Raw genomic sequence first — 20,397 nt, 5'->3', positions numbered from 1 at the left:
GACCACGAGGACGCAACTAATAGGCATCGGTTTAGCTGTTTATAGTCTTGGTTATGAGGTCCCGTTAGACTCGGTTATGAGGTCCCGTTGTGGGCGAGTGAGAAATAATGAGAGGTTACGTTTTACTCAGTAGGTGCTATCTTAGTAACTTTTGTGGCCTGAACTTAGAATTATAATCTAGCCAGGTAATCGCCATCGAATGAACAAATGAGCAAAGCTTTAGGTGGTGAGGCTAAATGAGTTTTAGTCGGTGGAATTTGGAGTGGCTTACCTTTGTCTCGTAAATTAGGTCTTCCGGATACTGCGATGATGTCATCACTGTAATATGAGGTTATGATCAAAACCACGTACCCCGAAACGGTTTTTGAGCCGTTAGTGCCATAACTTGTGACCAAGGATAATGCAATAATAACTGTTAAATGTTTCCATTGTTTTTTGTTGTTCTTTGCTTTATTTCTTCTTCATCTTGTACACCAGATTTCTATTGTTATTTTTCTCAAACAAAGTTTGTTTAGGTTAGTTGTACTGTATTTATGCTGGTGCAATACCAAGTTCATGTAACGGCTTTGACGGTAACAGTTCAAGTTCTTGCAAGTTGTTTTCTTGCTTTATCTTCTTGTTTCGATCTTACAGTATCTTGCTTTTTTTTGCACTTCGTCGTACTTCGGATGGTCTCTCCTCAGTTACTATGGCAGCGTGACTATGAGCCATTCCAATGGAAATAGTTTTTGATGCAATTATCCGACTTTAACCTCGTTGTCGATGTGACGAGATACAGCACCCCCAGTAACTGTGGCGCTGACAGTGTCACCATAGTAACAAGATGACAGGGACCGACCGACTGAAGTTCTTTGTTCAGTGGCACCGAAGACAAGTTGGTCCGATGAGACAAAGACTGACCCGGTACCGCGAATGATGTCACAGACAATGACAGTGTGAGATAACCGCCACACAGTTCACTGACTCGCAGTCTGGCATCCCTTTTTTGTGTCCCCCACGCCCCCTCCTCAGTGTCCCACGCCCCCTCCCCCCTCCACCCACTTTTGTTGTGGCGGCATTGTGACGCCGCATCATAGATTGTGACTCAGTCGATGCGGTGCTAGCTGACTCAGCACAATTATCATTGTTGTTGTTTGATGATCCAGTCTGGGTTTTAAAATTCACCGGTCGCAGTCTCTGAGGCTTTTCTTTGTGTGCGTGTCTGATTTTTGCACCGACCCGGGGTGGCCGCACTGCGGTCATCCCACGTCCATTAATGACTGCAGGCCAAGAGTGGTTAATACAGCCGGGCTGTCGTATCAATACTACAGTACAGAGTTACAGTGGAACTCCCGTTTTAAGTTCTGCGAGAGTTTTGTATGCAGATGGGTGTTTAATTGAGAACAATGTTATTAATTATTACACATATATATATATATTTAGATATAATGCTAATGTTATAGTGTTTCGTTATTCTTTATGTTACATGTACTACCACTGCAATTTCTCTATGTAATTTTATTTGATTAAAGGCACAGTAAGCCTCCCGTAAACCATCACAGATACGGTCAGGCTTTTACACACAGTACAAACACCCTTTCATTTAAACACTCACCGATTGAGAACATCCTAGGTGCCCTCCGTAAAGAGCGAACAATTATCAAAGAATTTATTTTTGCGTGGTTTATCTTACCCCTGAGCCATCGTGAACCCGTGTGATCCAGTTTCCCTTTTTCACAATGTAGTCGTCAGTTAGTCAGTCATTTGAATGCGACTCGATGTGAGCTTATCTGCAATAGCACGTTTTTATGCACGAAAGAAACAGCTGTGGTTCACAAGAACTCTAGCGATGGCTTTTGACTGTTGAGAGGAACTGGCGATATGCATAAACCGTCGTCTGCTACGACCCTTGCGTGACTGACACTGCTTCCGGGCTTTTCTTTTTTCAAACTTTCACAACTTCGAATTGTACTGATCTTGTCTTGATGAAAAAAGAATTCTTTTATGATTAAAGAATGTTTGTGTAACAAGCTGTCAATTTATTATTTAGATTTTAAAAGTTAGGTCTAGCGCAAAAACGCACCACGGTCCAAAAACATTCTGATAATCATCGATCCACGGCTATCGCCAGTTTACATCGATAGAATGAGACCCGAAGGGAAGTAACTCATTTTTGACCTGAGTTCAGGATGGGTCCAAAAAGTGTCCGAGACAATCTGCAAAATTAATTCTTTAAACATTGCTCGCTCTTTACGTAGGGCACCTAGGATGTTCCCGTTTGGTGAGCGTTCAAATGGAAGGGTGTTTGTACTGTGTGTAAAAGCCTGACAGTATCTGTGATAGTTCACGGGAGGCTTACTGTGCCTTTAAGACTTAAGATTTTCTGTTCATAACTTCTGTAAATTTACCCCTTTTGTTAGATCCCTCCTTTTAATTATATAAAGTCCTAATTTTCTCGAAGTTTTTGAGCGGGGTGGGCTGCACTCTACAGCCGGGCTAGAAGAGTTCTCAGAGATCAACGAAGAAAATGAAATTCGGGAAGTTAAAAACTAACAAGGGCTACTTCACTACGTGTCCACTTCTGTTGCAGATAATAAAAGTGCGTCAAGTTTCTATATATGGCTGAAGTAGTTGACTAATTAAGGATAGTCGACAATTGAATTCGGCCTAATTTTCATTTTTGGCAGTGTTCCTGTTTTGAGTGTTCAACTGAGCAGTGGGACCGGAATAGAAACTAAGTTTCGAGCGCCGCTTTTGAATTCGACTTCAAGCGCCACTGAATCTAGTCTCCCACCACACTAGCTGCCACGTTATGTGACACATAAATTATGAAAGTTTGCTTAGAACAAACAGTCACTAGTTACGCAAGGGTACCATCACTGAGTTATCCATCATCCGGCTGTTGGTTCTCTTCCGTTTGTGTGTAACATGGATCAGATCAGTGACCGTTCGTAAGAATGTTTACTAAGACACTTTGTTTTGAATAGGCCTTAACCCAACATCTGACGTTATTTCAGTTACCGGCAGGATCAGTGACGTAAGTGCAAAGTTCCGCGTCAGTTATTGTATGGTCTAAGTGACAACATTCTTTTGTATTGATGTTATTGTAGAAGTGAGTACTCTAACAACATCCTTTCTTCTTAATTATGATATTGAATTAATATCTAAGTACAACATCCTTTCGTTTTATGTTATTGTTAATGTAGAAGCGAATACTCTGAGAACATCCTTTCTACTTTATGATATTCAGGGGCGGATCAGTTCATTTTATGGGGGGGGGGGGGGGGTTCCAAAAGTATATTGTGAAGATATGGGTGTGAAGGCGCGAAGCGCCGAGCCGACGGCGCAAAGCGCCTAGCTTGCTAGGGGGGTCCGGGGGCATGCCCCCCCGGGAAATTTTGAAAAAAAGGATGCAAAATGGTGCATTCTGGTGCATTCTGAGGATGATCATTACCAGTTTCAGGCAGCAGATTTTGTCACTGATTAATACCAATGGCTGGGGGGGGGGGTTCCGGAAACCCCAGAAAAACCCCCCTCGTCCGCCCCTGATATTGAGTTATCTAAGTACAACATCCTTTCTTTTTATGTTATTGTTTACATAAGTCACTTATTTTAAACAAAACTCTGTTCTTCTCTTTTGTGCAGGGTGCGACACTTAGCTGACTGTCTCTGTCGAAGCCAAAAGGGGGCAGAGACAGAGAAGAGAGACAAAGATTGACAGACAAGGAAGGACGGAAGAACGGAAAGAGACACTTTCGGCCAGTTGACAGACGCACACAAACAGACAGAGGCGACCCCGAGTTTTTACGGCCGTCAGTCAGTGCGAGCGAAACGAGGGCGGAAGTTGAATCACTATCGTGGAAAGCTGGCGTCACTTTCAGTGTGTCCCGCTATCCGAAACCGAGCACACTTGCACAACTGCTGACAAAGTTGGACAACTTTTCGCACAGTCAGGAGCCTGCGACAATATAGTTGCACTGACTGAACCAGAAACGGATTTAGCAAAGTTTTGCATTACGGAAAGCATTACGGAAAAGTGAAGCAGAAGAACAAGTAACCTTGACTTGTTCGTCATACTCGAGTGACTTTTCCTAATTTTGTTGTGCGGTGTCAGGCGACTGTGTGTACAAGCTTGGCTCAAGCCTCGGTGCACCAGGAAACGACACACACGCACAGAGAGTAGTCGTGGCCCGAGCACAGTGGAAACCACTTTGCCTGTGCGCCAGTGGGACACACGCAGACACGCACAGTAGCTGCTATCGTGGAGTGTACTTTGCAGAGGGAGCACAACAGCTGAGCCGAGCAGACACGGTGTTGGATTACACGCTGAGAGAGAGGGAGACTCCCACTGCGAGAGAGGGGTATACCGTGTGAAACTCTTCTTCATTCACAAAGTTGTAGCCCTCTGTGCCAGAGTTTTTGTGCTCGTGCCTTTGTTTTGTCTGCGGCTGAGGAAAGAGACGGGAGAACGGTTTCCATGCCGTGTAGTAACCTCGTGTTGAAAATTTCCAGACAAAATTTTCGGGAAGTGTCAAACATTGTGTGTAGCAGAGAACTTATGGAGACAAACTTTACCTCCAAGGAAATCAACAGAAAATACTAAATTTTCTGTGTGTAACGTGGTCGGAAGGACTTTTTGTTGTGATTTTTGTGTGTGGGTAGTTGTGTTTCCAGAACCCAGCAAGAACCACGGCTGCGACAACCAGTCATAACCGAGTAATAGCCGAGACTCATTCAGAGTAGTAGTAGTGGCCACGTGTAGCCTACGACAGCCACTACTACCACCACAACACCATCATCGCGACCACAACGACCTTCGCCGCCGACTCCATGTCCGTGGAGGTACTGGTCCCCAAACCGTTACCCACCGTCACCGTTAATCCCTCTACCCCCGGGCGAGGAGGAGGGATGAAGGAGCTAAGGGGGAGACAGCGGCCCGAGGGTTCCGCGAGGGCCCAAGGGGGAGACCCCCGTCAGGTCGTGGGGAGTTCTTCATCCTACCAGAACCACCGCCCCCACCCCCATCAGCAGCTGCAGCAACAGCCGCTCTCCATCCCCCAGTCACCGCACGACATCAGTCAAAACTTTGATCCTACCCACATTATCTACGATTCCACCACCGACACCACTTACCTCAGGGGACGCCTGCTGGGAAAGGTATGTGGAGCTTGAATATTTTGGTGCACGTGTGGTGTGTGTGTGTGTGTGTGTTTTTAAGGGGAATCCGTGCCTTTCTGATCTGAGTGGCTTAGAATAGAACCAGAACTTCAAAGAAGATGATTGAAATTTGAACCTCAAAATACAATTTATAAAGAATTTTTCAGTTTTATCAGAAAAGACCGCAGAGACTTTTTTTAGACCACTGGCACATCTGATGATAACCTGAATTTTGGGACAGACAGACAGCTGTAAGATAAAGAATCCAGAGCTGACTAGTGTTTTGCTGAGAGCATGGTTGCACATTTCATAATCATCATAGTACTGAATAATGTACTGCTTGCGTGGCTAAGCCACTCAGACCTTTGTTCTTGTGGCTGAAGGAGACTTGATTAACTTTGACCATGTATCATTGGCATTGGATGTGATTGTGATATGTCGGTGTTGGTGTACATTGTTCTGTCTTTCTGTCTGTCGGACCTGTCAGTTTGCGTGTTTGTATGTCGTTTGTTGCTTAGGCCCAAAAAAAAAAATTGGTGTGGTTACGATAACATAGCCAAAAAAAATAGGGTAGGTAGGTAGGCAATCACTTTTTTTTTTTTAAACTTTTTTTTCTAATGTGTACAAATTAAACCTACTTGACAGGGAAATAAGTGTGCGACACGGGCGCTTTCGCTTTCATTGCGTTTTTTGCACTCGTTTTTTTTGTTTTTTTTTGACAAATGTAATAAAAAGTTATAGGATCGGCCCCTAAAAATAGGGTAGGTCGGGTTACCGTAACCACACCTATTTTTTTTTAGGCCTTAGTAGAAACTGCACATTTTTACTTGGTGTCTGGTCGGAGATATACTCGTATTTATAATCATGTATTTTTCAAGCATGATTTTGTAATTTGCTTCATGGAGACTCGATCTACGGTTTGGACACTGCCCGTTGACTTGAGATGACGGATCTTATCAATGTAATTATGGCTTTGAGACCGGTGGTTCCACAATCGAAACTTTGTATAAGTTCAGTCTTGTAAGTTTGTTTAAGATTAAATGGTTTCGTCAGTTCGTACGTATGAGATGGTTGGTACAAACACTACTGCCAGAACTCGATCATATAGCCAATATCATTCGCTTAATTTTCGGTGCTAACCATGTCATCTAGTGTGACAACTGACATTGATAAGGTTGTAAAGCTGTAAATTTGTCGATGCAAACTTGATCTCCTATATATATACTTGAACGAGCACAGGCAAGGAAAGTCTCATTCGTATTTCTAATGCTGACGTCGACAGGCCGGTAATTCCACTTAGTAACTAACAGATTATTAGTTGCTCGGTACAGAAAAGCGAGAAGATATCTTCTTTCCCTAACTTTTCGAGCTATTCTTCGCAACGCAACAATGCCACCAAAGGTCGTAGTCTGTATAGTATACAGTAGTCCCTTCCATTTCCGGCCCTTTCGTGGGCGTGAACCTGCCTGGAGCGGCCAGCTTTCCCATGACTAATGAGTTTTCCTTCTATAATTGACTCTTAATGGCCGTTAACCTGTCTGACGCGGTCAACGGTCACTGATTTTTGCCCTAAGGTGCCCCTCTTACTCGACAGGAGCGGCCACTTAACGGCCACTTGTCACTTTCGCGGGCGAGCGCCTGTGGCTCTCCCCGCCCACCCACCTCCCACCTGCTATCTGGCCGTTAGAAATCAGCACCTGTCCACTTTCTATAACTGTTAACACATGTATCGCCTGTTAATAAAGCTGACGAGTCAAACTCAAGATTGTTTTTGTTTACATTGGAGTGTGAGCGATCGCTGCGTGTTTGTGTTTGTTTGTTTCGTGAATGAAGACGTGAGTGATTGTTGAGTGATTATTTGAAGCCTTTGCAAGCCCGTCAAGAATTTGTTCAGTCAGTCAGTCAGTCTTTCAGAATGGCAACACAAACTCCAACAAAGAAAAGACTGGTGCTGACTTTAGAGCAAAGAGTGAAGGTTATTAGCAGAGAATACTTACGCATGCGCAAACTGTAAATACAGACATGCGCATACATACATTTACGGCAGTCACTTCCGGATCGATCACAGCTGATGTGAGTTTGAAACACTTGTTTATCTGACACTCAAATACATATATAATAATCCAAACAACACACATAGAAACATACGAAACAATAGCTTAGCCAGGACGATCGAGTTAAGCACGCAAATAATTAAGATGTATAAACAAAAGCAAAACTAACAGAGACAATGAATCGGCGGCTCGTGGATGATCGCTTTCTTTTCTTCATGAAAACTTGATCGTGTTTTTGGGGTTTTTTTTGGAGGAGGAGGGGGCCTGTAATGAACGGCCACCTGATATTTGCGGTCACCTTTGCAATGACTAATGGGTGACCGGATATGGCAGGTACTACTGTAACAGCATTGTACCCGGGTGACACTGACAGTGAAAAGCAGCTAAAAGGTTGAGGTACATGTATAGTTCCGCTGTTTTGATGGTTTGTTGCCCGTTTTTACCCCTAACTGAGCATTGTCCCTCAGGTTTTGTGAAAGTCAAGGTAGCTGCCGGTTGAATACTAATTGATTCACTTTGACGTACTCGTGATGTCGTTTGAAGGGTGAGAAAGGTCAAACATCTTATTTTGGTTTAAACATAAGTTTATTCTGTAATATTCAACAAAAGTTACAATCATGACATGTATACAAAATACACAGGTAACAGCAACAAGCTAGAAGCTTATAGTGGTGTTCTTATTTTGCAAATGGTGTTTGTCCACAACTTTTGGCTTTGAACTAGAGTTCAAACTATCCAATTTTTGGAAGACAGTTAAAGATCAAAGTTTTGAAAGAAACTACTGAAAGACGTAGTCGTATTCAGTGTAAAATGTATGTCATGACAGAAAGTACTCAGCATATTTTGGAAGTCCCAATTTGGCAAAATGAGTAGTCTCAGAGTTATGCAGATCTACAGAATATTGATGCAAATAATTTGGTTCATCACTTTTGGTCCTCAATCGATAATGCGGTAATGTGTGTACTTTTCACAAAGACGAGTATGGTTTAGCTTCTAGACCTGAAATTAGATGTAGTCTAAAGATCAGAGCTGTTGAATTGTCACACCTGCAAACAAAACTCGATTATACTACTTCTTCGATTTTTCAAGCTCTTTAGAAGCACACAATGACACCCATTATGCAGAACGTATTATAATTTTTTGCCTGAGTGTCAGGGAAATCGCTTGAGTGACAAAAGGGGGTGTCGGTCGATTGGGTCTGGTAATTTGTTTCTCGCCCTCCCACCTGAACCTGCATGGGGGAAAGCTTAACTAGCACCTTGTGCACTTGTGTGGTCACTGTGAAACCTCGATATGTGATCAGGTGACAGAAGAAAGGCGCGCTTCAAAAGACGCGAGGCTGTTTTGTGTGTTTTGGGATCGATTTCGGCAACAAGGCGAATCCCGGCAAAGCAAACCCCGTCTCCGTTGTTGTTATTTGGTTGGCAGTTCTTTCTCAGTCAGTTTTTCAAGTCGTTGAACAGATGGTGTTTTTTTTAAATTTTTTAAGGCTTAATTTGAAGCTTTAAATGAGATAATGTCTTTCACTTGAGTCGTGTAAAAATAATTTTTATTTCATGTTTTTTTTATGGGGGCTTTCTGTCTGTGTGTGTGTGCCTTGGTCAAAATTGACAAAGAAAAGGTTGGCAAAGAAAACTCGTGTGGTAGTTTATTGGATGAATTATGTCTGAAGGCTTATATTAATAATAGCAGTTCTGCTGTCTTTGCTTTCAACTCAGACTATTATGTAAGACACCCACACGTCTTAGTAGTTAACACGTACTCATCCATACTTTGGACAGGCCTATATCCACCAAAAAGCAGCATGTATTGCTATTCTTTTTGAGAATACGGCTCTTTGCAGACGATTTCTGTGTGTGTGTTCATGCCATGGTGGTTTTTCTCTGTCTGTGTCTGTCTCTGTCTCTCTCTGTCTGTCTCTCTGTGTGTGTGTGTGTCTCTCTCTCTCTCTCTTTCTCTATTGCTCCCTCTCCATTAGGTCAACCCTCATTGACTCTTTTCTTTGTTTTTGAGAAAAAAGGTGAGATTCCCGAGTGTAACGATTCGATGTTTGGATTTGCTGATGTCTTACAGAATGTGTTTTCATACTTCGTGAGTTCGTTATGTTGACATTGATGATGTCATACTGGAAGGCGTAGTTTGTTTTCTTCATGCATAGTGTCACTGTCAGTCAGAATTCCACAGACACACAGCTAGCCTCGAAAGCACACAGCATACAGGTTCATCACCTCACGTTCTTTGCTCTTTAAGATGACCTGCAGTGGTTGGCCAGACGCCAAAGATACAAGAAACCTCACGTTCTTTTGTATTCCTTTCTATTGTGTCCCTGAGTTGTAAGTGACTAATCAATGGTGTTCCGCGTACTCTTGAGCAAATTGAAGAATCAGCAACAGGATTAGTATAGTGTGTACTGTTTGTCCTGATTTGCTCGAGATCGTGTGTGCCCCGCTTTCATCTCCGAAATTGTCACCATAGAGAACACTGAGACTGTTTTGATGCTCGGGTGGTCATCTGTAACCTTCCCAGTTTTTCTTCTTCTCTCTTCTCCCTCTTGCATCTTTGTCTCTTTCTTCCTCTTTACCTCAGCCTCCCCCTCGTTCTTTTTATATTTAGTCAAGTTTTGACTAAATGTTTTAACATAGAGGGGGAATCGAGACGAGGGTCGTGGTGTATGTGTGTGTGTCTGTGCGTGTGTGTGTAGAGCGATTCAGACCAAACTACTGGACCGATCTTTATGAAATTTTACATGAGAGTTCCTGGGAATTATATCCCCGGACGGTTTTTTTTCTTTTTTTCGATAAATACCTTTGATGACGTCATATCCGGCTTTTTGTAAAAGTTGAGGCGGCACTGTCACACCCTCATTTTTCAATAAAATTGATTGAAATTTTGGCCAAGCAATCTTCGACGAAGGCCGGACTTCGGTATTGCATTTCAGCTTGGTGGCTTACAAATTAATTAATGACGTTGTTCATTAAAAATCTGATAAATTGTAAAACAATTTTTTTAAACGATCCAAATTTACGTTCATCTTATTCTTCATAATTTTCTGATTCCAAAAACATATAAATATGTTATATTTGGATTAAAAACAAGCTCTGAAAATTAAAAATATAAAAATTATGATCAAGTTAAATTTTTGAAATCAATTTAAAAACACTTTCATCTTATTCCTTGTCGGTTCCTGATTCCAAAAACATATAGATCAGATATGTTTGGATTAAAAACACGCTCAGAAAGTTAAAACGAAGAGAGGTACAGAAAAGGGTGCTATCCTTCTCAGCGCAACTACTACCCCGCTCTTCTTGTCAATTTCACTGCCTTTGCCACGAGCGGTGGACTGACAATGCTACGAGTATACGGTCTTGCTGAAAAATTGCATTGTGTTCAGTTTCATTCTGTGAGTTCGACAGCTTGACTAAATGTTGTATTTTCGCCTTACGCGACTTGTTCTTCTTCATCTCGCAGTGTTCTTTTTTACTTTTTTTTTTATCGGTTGCTTGCTCTAGGCTTCCGTGACCTGTTTGCAGTGGGGCTGCATGGGATGAGCATGCTGGCCAAAGTTTTACCCGCCCTCTTGAAAAAACTTCGTGTTCACCATCGCGGATGATCGAGGAACGCCTTTGTCTCTTGCGTGTGTCGAATGATTCTAGGGTTTAGGCATGACAAACGAAGCCCCCACCCCCCCTCCTCCCTCCCTCCATCACAATACCGACCTCTTTTTACATTTAGTCAAGTTTTGTGTGTCTCTCTCTCTGTGTCTCTCTCTCTCTCTTCAGCTAGAGAGTATTGCTCCCTCTCCATTAGGTCAACCCTCATTGACTCTTTTCTTTGTTTTTGAGAAAAAAAGGTGAGATTCCCGAGTGTAACGATTCGATGTTTGGATTTGATGAGAAATGTGTCCTTAGAGATAGACATAGACATATATATATATATATATATATATATGCCCACACACACTAACACACACACAAACACACACACACACAGACACACACACACAGTCGATTTCTCTCTATCAATATGCCCGGAGGAGGTTGAGGCGGGGATGGGGTTGGTGTAGGTTATATTGCGGATTGAATGGGATGACTCAAGCATTTAGATGATAGGAAAAGAAGAGATACATGCAGGGGGAGTTGACTGAACGGCAAAAAGCCTGATAGTTTTCTCACATGCACTCTTTTTCTCTGGCCATTTTATGCTCCCCCGTAACAGGGTCCCGAAATGCTTGCATGAGTGGACATTCTTTGTCCCTCCATTTACCTTGGCACACGGTCAAAAGCTGTGTCCTGCTGTGACGAAGGAAGATTTATCGGAAGAGGCAGCAGGGGTTGGTTAGCAGGGCAAGCCTGGTTGTGTCTACCGAGTTCCTTCCTTTCGGTTGGCCTTGTGGTAAGGCGTCCGCCCCGTGATCGGGAGGTCGTGGGTTCGAACCCCGGCCGGGTCATGCCTAAGACTTTAAAATTGGCAATCTAGTGGCTGCTCCGCCTGGCGTCTGGCATTATGGGGTTAGTGCTAGGACTGGTTGGTCCGGTGTCAGAATAATGTGACTGGGTGAGACATGAAGCCTGTGCTGCGACTTCTATCTTGTGTGTGGCGCACGTTATATGTCAAAGCAGCACCGCCCTGATATGGCCCTTCGTGGTCGGCTGGGCGTTAAGCAAAAAACCCACCACAGTTCCTTCCTTTGACCCAACTGATTGCCTGCCTCCCTTTTTCTTACAAAAAAACCCTGTTTTCTCTTTCGTCTAGCTTAGAACTGTTATTTGCTTGTATTCGTACATTGCTTTGGTTGTCGTCAGCTCCAGTTAATGGTTTTTCCCAATCATGGACCGTTATTAGTGAGAATATATCATTACTGTGATTACAGGTATGAAGGATGTGTAGTGAGCATCTTATAAATTGCTGACAGGCAAGCTGAAGTAAACATCATTTACGAGAACAAACCTCCCACAACAACACGCTGAAACAAATTACACAAACCTTCACACGGCCAGGTCAAGTTTTAGTACAGGAAAATAGTCAGTCTCCTTTTAACACACAGAGCACAAAGGATCCATTGTTGCTGAAAGTATAAAATAGATTAATTACAAACGGTTGCTATGCACTGAAGCTGTTTCCTTCTGAGCGAATAGACGAGGCCAAGGTACGTATTTGTAGTCATGCTGGTAAGGATCAGTCTATTTATGCCTCGCTTTTCAAGCTTATAGTCTAACCTTGACCTTTTAGATTCTAAGGAAGTAGCTGTGGCAAAGAGCTGAAATATCAAAGATAAGTAAGTATTTAGGTATACATACAAGCCGATAAGGGCCAACTATCACATCAAACGAACCACTCGCCCCAAAAGACACGAGGATTTATGAGCAGTGTAATAAAAACTGCCTGTCCCAGGCCATCAACCTTTTCGCAAGCAGAGCGAGACTGTCATTAGTTTCGTACTGATTTTAATATTTTCCTGTGTACACATTGCTGTGTCCATTAGAGTTTCCCAGGTTGAGTAGTACCAAAGACCTTGTAGGGAAAAGTCTTTGGCAGTACTTGCCAAGTTATTTAGAAATTAATCTATTCTGTTTGTTTCTATGTTGATGGTTACAATGAAGTATTTTGTTTGGACACTGGCTTCAAAGATTACTGTGTTGGGTTAGTCATTTGTTGTGTATGTCTAGATATGTAGCAAGTTTTTCAAGAATGGACGTAGTTCGCTGCAAGCAAGGATGTTGTATTTTCCTGCAAACAAAGTCAGTGTTCGACTTTCGGTACTCAGAGCTTGCATCTAGAGGTTCATTGTCATAACATTAATCCCTTGTCAATAGATATCAGTAGATAATATAGGCATGCATCGCACAGACCTTCTCTTTGATTTCCAATACCGCTGAGATAATAATAAACAGCTTGTTAGTTTTACCCAGTAAGAACACAGAGGAAAACACAGTAATGTATTCACTACCTCGCATTCGAAATTCCTATATAATTTATGCTTCTTTCATTCGGCATTGGCACAGCATTCTTACCAAGTCCCAGGAAGTTCAATATTCTTTCAAGTCCATGTAGGTACAAAATTCTTTCAGAATAAGATATGCACGGATTACAACACTGCCCACACAACTTTTCACAGCTTGGATTCACATTTTGCTTGCCGTTCACACTGAAGATGTTTGTGGACCCTTTCAATGTTATCTATCAGTAGAGGGTCCTCAGGGTTTAAATAACTGGGTGGGTGTTGACAGCTGTGAGAGGGTAACAAGTTAGTCGGGGGTTGGTGTGGGGAGGGGGTGTGTGTGGGAGGAAAGAGGGGGGTTATCTGGCGGTCGTTAATCACTTGTGCTGTCTTATCGGAGAGAGCGGAAGGGCTCTTCGTCATGGTTCTTGCTTCCTCCTGTTCCACACATAATAACATGTCGTTATGTGTTCAGTCTTTAGCGGCGTACTTTGTTTGTGTCCGGGGAGGGGGGGGGGAGGGGGGAGTGAGGATAAGTGAAGCATTGACTTGTGATCCAAATTGTGTTAGTACTCCAACCACAGAGACTGCAGAATTTACGACCTTTGATCCGGGACATTTGAAAGGATGATGATTAAAATGACCCCAAAACGGCAAACACTGTACTTTGTTTGACACACTTCTGAGTCTTTTTTGTGTTTTTTTGCTTGCTTGTACAAAACAATGCCTGGTTCAGTTTTGTTCGAACAAAAATGACCAGTGCAGAAGACTGAAGAGGCCTTTTGTCTCAGCATGACATGCACTGATAGGGCACGTGGGATGAATTAGTTTTTCTACTTTAGCTGCCACTTATCCTTGTGAAGTAAGAATTGCCGGTCAGTCATTAAAGTGATCCAAGCTGTCTCTCTCTCTCTCTCTCTCTCTCTCTCTCTCTCTCTCTCTATCTCTCTCTCTCTCTATCTCTCTTTCTCTCTCTCTCTCTCTCTCTCTCTCTCTCTCGCATCACTGACCGAAGCGGGTCACACTGGAACAAGGCAGGTCATTATTTGAAGCAGACAAAGAAACGCACCAGAAGGTGCATAGCCTCTCTTCCAGACTCCGAACAATTAGGGAAATTTCAGTGTCACTCAGTCTCTAGCAGGGCAGTTAAAATATAATATAGAACTCTCAGTCTTGTAAAGATGGATCCCTCTTTGTCTCCTTAATTGTTTTCCCTTGGGCTACTCGTGTTTGATTGATGATGTGCAGAATCATTGACTTGGCCTATTCCTGTTCCCAACCAGGCCAGCTCTGGTCAAAGAGCAGTTAAAGAGCTTCTGATTCTATGACTTGAGTGTTGAAATCTCCTTTGTTTGGAATTTGCTTACCTCAGAGTCCGTTTGCATGTCAAATGTGATGCCTCACCCAGTACCCTCCTTCCCTCTTCAGCATCCCCCCCCCCCCCCCTTGTCTGTGTGGAGGACAAAGAAGCGAATGAGGCTCGTATAGGTGTTGAAGAGGGGGCGGGGACTGAAGAAGTCTGGTCTCAGAATCTCATTTTGCAGGAGACCGTGAACTTGTGATGTTGAGAAAGCATGTTGTCTAGACAGCATTCACTTTAGCAGAATCACCATGCTCTTCAATTTGTTGGTCTTTCGCTATGAACTTGGAATGAACCGCAAATATTGAATAGCTGCATTATTCTTGCTGGACGGAAGAAATGACAAAAGTATCATGTACTCTGGTAATAAATTCAGTGTTGTTGTTGTTGTTGTTGTTGTTGTTTTTGTTGTCAAGTGTGCGTGTTAACTATTATAACAACATGATGTTCGCGTCTTTTCTCTGATCTATGATCAAAATGGACATACCAGTTCATAATAGTTAATATCCATGCGGTAAACACTATAAGCTTTTAAGCGGTTGAACAGTCATTCAGAATGTTTCATCAACATTCTACATAGTACCGCAACCTCACTAGGAACATCATCTTAAAGAATATCACCCTTTACTTCAAAGATCTATGCATTGATGCCATTCTTTGCCCGTGAGGGGCCAGTCCTCCGGGGACCTGTCAGTGCGCGGTCTGTCGACGCTGACGAGTCGGACAGCTAAACATCCTGTGATCTGTGGAGCGAATCGCACGTGTTGAAAGCGCTGAGATAAATTACATTGTATATCATGCACGACCCCTCTTCAGACAGCACATTAGCTACCCCGTCACCGTCATGTTGTTGATGAGGAATTGAACGAAGGAGAAGCTTGGTAGGGGGGAGTGGGCATATGTGTGTGTGTGTGTGTGTGTGTGTATATTGTTTATGATTATCGGCGAGGAGGGGGGGGGAAGGCGAACAAGCTTGTTGTGATTAGAAAGATTAAAACGCTCAGTAGATACTGACAAATGATTTTGATCAAAAGAATGCTAGATGGTGACAAATGATTTTGATCAAAAGGATGCAACTTCGATCGTGAAAGAAGAAACTTTACCTCACAGTGAAACAACTATTATAGACCTGAGAGGGCGAACTATTTTTTCTCTCGAGGTCATGCTCTAAGAGCGTGTTTCATCATCTCTTTTTCGGGACTGGGAGGACGGGATTTTATGTCGGTCCTCCCCACCCAAAACACAGCTGTTTTTCGGCATCCGCACAGGATGTAAGGCGGGATGGAGATAGGAGCGGAAAAAATGCGAGGCAAAAAGTGGAAGAAGAAAAATGAGGGAAAGGCGGGAGCAGGGGGGAGGGGGGTGTAATGGACGAAAATGAGGGATAGATTTCACGCAAGAGAAGTTGTAGTTGGGGGTGGGAGGGGCGACGGATAGGGGCAGAGAAGCTAGTGTTCGAGCATCCGAAACATGTGTTGATAAAGCTAATGCCTCCCAAATGCGTGCAAAAGGTCGCGTTGGGGTCGCGCGAGTGACTTCCCTGGGAAACGAACTTGTAAAAGAGACCGCGCTATTTATTTCCGGAATTTTGACAAGTGGGTTTCCGTGCCCTGAAACGCTATCCGTCCGTTGAGGCAAAGTTCAACTTCCTTTTTCTACTATTACTGACACTCCCCCCCCCCCTCCTTTCCCATTTCCACTTATCCAACCATCCAACCACTACGATCTTTTCTGAATGAATGTGGAATTTTGATAAGTTACCTCCTCCCCCCCCCCCCCCCAGCATCCCTTCTTCTTCCAGCAACATCAGGGTATTTCCTGAATGAATGAAGCCTAGATTTTAGATAACAGGACTGATAAGTAGTTTTCCTGTGTCGCGGCCGTGGGAAATTAATTTCACAAGGGAGGGTTCTGTTGTTAGACCAACGGTTTGTTGTATTTTGCTTGATAACATTTGATAATAGTTTGCTTGTGTTGAATGGTTGTGGGATTCTCATTTCCTCGCCGTAGAGTATACATAGACAATGTTTATACGCCAGATGTGTTAAAAAGGGTGCACACATTTACTGTGAATGGGGATATTATTTCAGTCTGGAGGATCAGAACGATAACAAGCAATAACAAACAGATGGAGCTATTCCTGTCTGCGTGAGATCGGAAATGTGGAGCCAAAATAGGCAAGACGAGGAAATAATTATGTTCTGACATCGGAAACCAGCATGTTTCCTTTCAGAGTTTCTTTGGTCTTTGTGTCAAAAATGTACGCATTCTCAGTCTCTGTGTTAATGTCTGATTGACTGATTCATGGATGTGTTATGTCCAGTCAGTAAACCAGGGATAGTATGGAGGTATCCCAGGGCCTGTTTCTTTTCAACCCCGCCCCTTTTGCGGTTTTCGTGTATAATCGAAACAACACAAGAACAACAACAACAACAACAACACATTTGTATCCTGATGAAAATTATCCTTGATTTGACAATTTTTTGCCAGTCATAGGAGTTTCAGTTACCCGTGTTGAGGTTAGCGCCTTGGCAATAAACCTTCATGGTAAATAGCCAAAGGCAATTGTATAAAAACAATATTGTACATAATTGTAAAATATGCGCCTGCGTTTGCCAAACGGTTTGGGTACTTCTGTATTGCAGTGAAAAGAAGTAGAAAGGGTTCCGCTTGATGTTGTAACAAATAGGCATCAAAGGCAAACAGGTGCAAACAATTATTTATGTCAACGTGTGGGCGTCATGAATAGTTCATATTGTTATTCTCATGGACGGGCGCAGTGGCGTGGTGGTAAGACGTCGGCCTCCTAATCGGGAGGTCGTGAGTTCGAATCCCGGTCGCTGTCGCCAGGTGGGTTAAAAGTGGAGATTTTTCCGATCTCCCAGTCCTGCTAGTGACTTAACCCCCTTACAAGCACAAGACCGAGTGCGCACGGAAAAGATCCTGTAATCCATGTCAGAGTTCGGTGGGTTATAGAAACACGAAAATACCCAGCATGCCTCCCCCAAAATCGGCGTATGCTGCCCGAATGGCGGGGTAAAAACGGTCATACACGTCAAATTCCACTCGTGCTAAAAACCTGAGTGAACGTGGGAGTCTAAGCCCATGAACGAAGAAGAAGAAGTTATTCTCATGTATACGGAAATGTTTTGTACATGCAGCATACCCTACATATTTGTCGGGTAGTGTAGTGACTTTGTGTCACGCTGGGTGCAAATTTAATTGACACAACAGGTAAACTCACCTAGCATGAATCCAGGTAAAAATTGAATATTTCTCTGTAAGATTGTGTGTCAATGACTTTTGAACATCACAGCTTTACGCGGCTATCTAAAAAAAAAAAAAAAAAAGCACTGTAGAAGCTTCTGTTTAGAAGTAGCCTATGTTCAATTTTGTTTCGTCTTTGATGTTAAATCATCAAGCATTTCAGGATTATCTGAGTTTGCTCTAACCAGACAAAAAGTCGCGTTACTGTAGTGGGTGGGCATACAAATTGGGTCCGTCAAGCGTGAGATAATTATGCTTGACATTGGGGATGGTTGCTGAATCGGTGTTTCTTTTCGCCCTGTGAAGCTACAACCTGTGCGAAAGACATTCCCCAGTCACAGAGGGGGTGGATTGTAGGGGAGAGTTGTCAGTGGATACACGTATGCTGGATGCGAGCAAGATAGGCCTACGGGAGACATGGTCATAGAAAATGACATAATGGCGGGGAAGAGTACATACCTCACGGTAATAAAGCATGAAAAACAGCATTGGCACTCCCTGGACGATAAGAGAAAAAAGACTTGTGAAGTTATTATTGAGGAGTGTCATTCAGCTTTACTACTACGATGCTTTTTAATGGTATGGGGTGAACTTTCACGCTTGAGTGGCTGCTGATTTTGGCCGTGGGGGATTTCCCACACCCGTGACTAACAGTATATATATATGTCAGAATGAGTAGTTTATGCATTTTATACCAGCCTCCAACCAGAACCGCCCACCTTGCCGCGATTCATCACACAATATTTAGAGCTTAAATTTATTTGATACTTCTGACTTGATACTTGACACTAAAGTAATTTTTGTTTTATATGTGATTAACTGTTGTTGTTACTCTCCATTTCAAGCCATCAGAACCAAGTTAAGAGCTGGGTGCGTCATTTATTATACAACATAATCGTGTATATATTATGAATATCTGTTTGTCTATTCACAGCTCATTTCACAAAGTCCTGTTAATACTGTGATTTGGCGCGGTGTCATAATGCCTGAAATATCAGAACATTACATGTATTATCTTTCTGCTTGGCAGATCTTCTTGTGTACGTTTGATGCAGGAGCAAGCCACTTCTGACGATGTGTTGGTGTCACATTTATCAGCATCGACTCGTGTCATGTCATATAGTGCTCCCATTATCATGACTATAGTTTGCAAACACCGACATTGCTGTATAGATTTCGCACCCCAGGGACCAGCGTAAAGACGGTTAATGAACATTTGCATACAGGAAAACAACAACTGAGGCACAATCTGCGCGCTGCACTTGGCAATGTTTGCAAAAAGTAGGAGTGGGCGGGACTTCAACATTTTAGTTGAAAAGTCGAGGATCTTGACCAACAGAACAATCACCATTGTCTGGTCAGTCTCTGACCATACTCTACTTATCTCTGGTTCAAACCCCCTGCCGTTGTCGTCTTGACTGCTTGGCCACTTCATTTCACGCCCAGACTGTCCACCGAGTCAAGGAGGTTGTGACTGACAACACTGTCCGTCTTCATCGGCCTTCGCTTGCCCAAACAAGTCGTCTCTGTTGACCGTTGTCCGCTCGCGCAAACTGCAGAATAACACGAAACTCGAGCCTCGAGCTCTGTCGAGTGCTCTCAGCAAAGACCTTCCACTCTCGGTGCGTGTTCTTCCTCTCTTCTCGTCGTCTCTGTGCCACCATTTTCCGTTCGTTCTTTGGTCCGTGCTAAGAGGTGATAGCACGACCGGAAGCGACCTTTTCTGCATGACCTCCAAAGGGGGTGATGGTCTGTGGGTGATGGTCCTGAACACGCGGTGTGTTCTTCTGCAAGAGTTGTTGCTGGGATGAGTTTGGAAGTGGGAAGTAGATCGTGTTTGTTTGACCTAGTATTGTTGTGTTGGTGCTTGTGTTGTGGTTGTTGACTTCTGTATACCATTGGTGTTGGTAACTCGTGTGTGTTTGTGTTCGGCTTGATTTTTGCTTGAGGAGCACTGAGTTTTGTTGTTTTTAGTGTGTTAACTCTCACCCCCACTCCACTCCCGCTCTTTTTTCTCTGTCTGTGAGTATTGTAATTGAAAAAAATGACATGATATATCTGTACAATAACGTCATTTGATTCTTCAAGATGATATACTTCTCTTTGTTTGTGTTGTGTGTGCTTGTTTTCCTTTTTTTCAACTGCTCCGTTATTTTTTCATTAGAGTCGTTTGGGGCCTGTGGACTTCCTCACTTGCTTTGTTTGTAACAACTTGTGATCGGAAGAATCGGTGTGAAAAATGCCATAACTCACCAAGGTAATCTATGCTGCAAAGCGGATCCTAAAGACTTTAAACAAACAGAAATTAAAATGACGTGAGGATGACGTCGTCTGAAAAGCATCCTTTGACACTTTTAGGTTCCACCAACTCACGACCACACAGCAAACGGGGCAAACACGGGGTCCATGTGCGAACGGAGACGAAGGAACAAAAACAAAAGGGCATCAAGCTATGCGAACCATGCAGTAAAAGCGAAAGAAAGCAGGGGATGCGCAAATCCCATTTGACACAGGAAGCCAAGGAAGACACTGAGGAAGCATTCCACTCACGAGGTGGCGCTTCGACAAAGTCTCGTGCACACATGTGACGTCATCTCTGACGCAGGCAGTGTTTGGGTACAAGCCTGCTACCGGGTCCTCTG

General features: G+C 43.2%; 1 protein-coding gene across 1 annotated transcript in view; it reads left to right on the top strand.

Moving 5' to 3' along the window:
* LOC138967014 (serine/threonine-protein kinase PLK1-like) overlaps window positions 1-20,397 on the top strand; it is a 93,313-nt gene that overhangs the window by 11,418 nt on the left and 61,498 nt on the right. The window contains exon 2 of the mRNA XM_070339458.1: window positions 3,625-5,136. Within this exon, the coding sequence (XP_070195559.1) occupies window positions 4,810-5,136 (327 nt within the window). The 5' untranslated portion in view covers window positions 3,625-4,809. The remainder of the gene's footprint in view (window positions 1-3,624; window positions 5,137-20,397) is intronic.

This window comes from Littorina saxatilis, linkage group LG5, assembly GCF_037325665.1.
Source record: "Littorina saxatilis isolate snail1 linkage group LG5, US_GU_Lsax_2.0, whole genome shotgun sequence".
Lineage (NCBI taxonomy): Eukaryota > Metazoa > Mollusca > Gastropoda > Littorinimorpha > Littorinidae > Littorina > Littorina saxatilis.
This window is presented reverse-complemented; position numbering and strand designations above follow the sequence as displayed.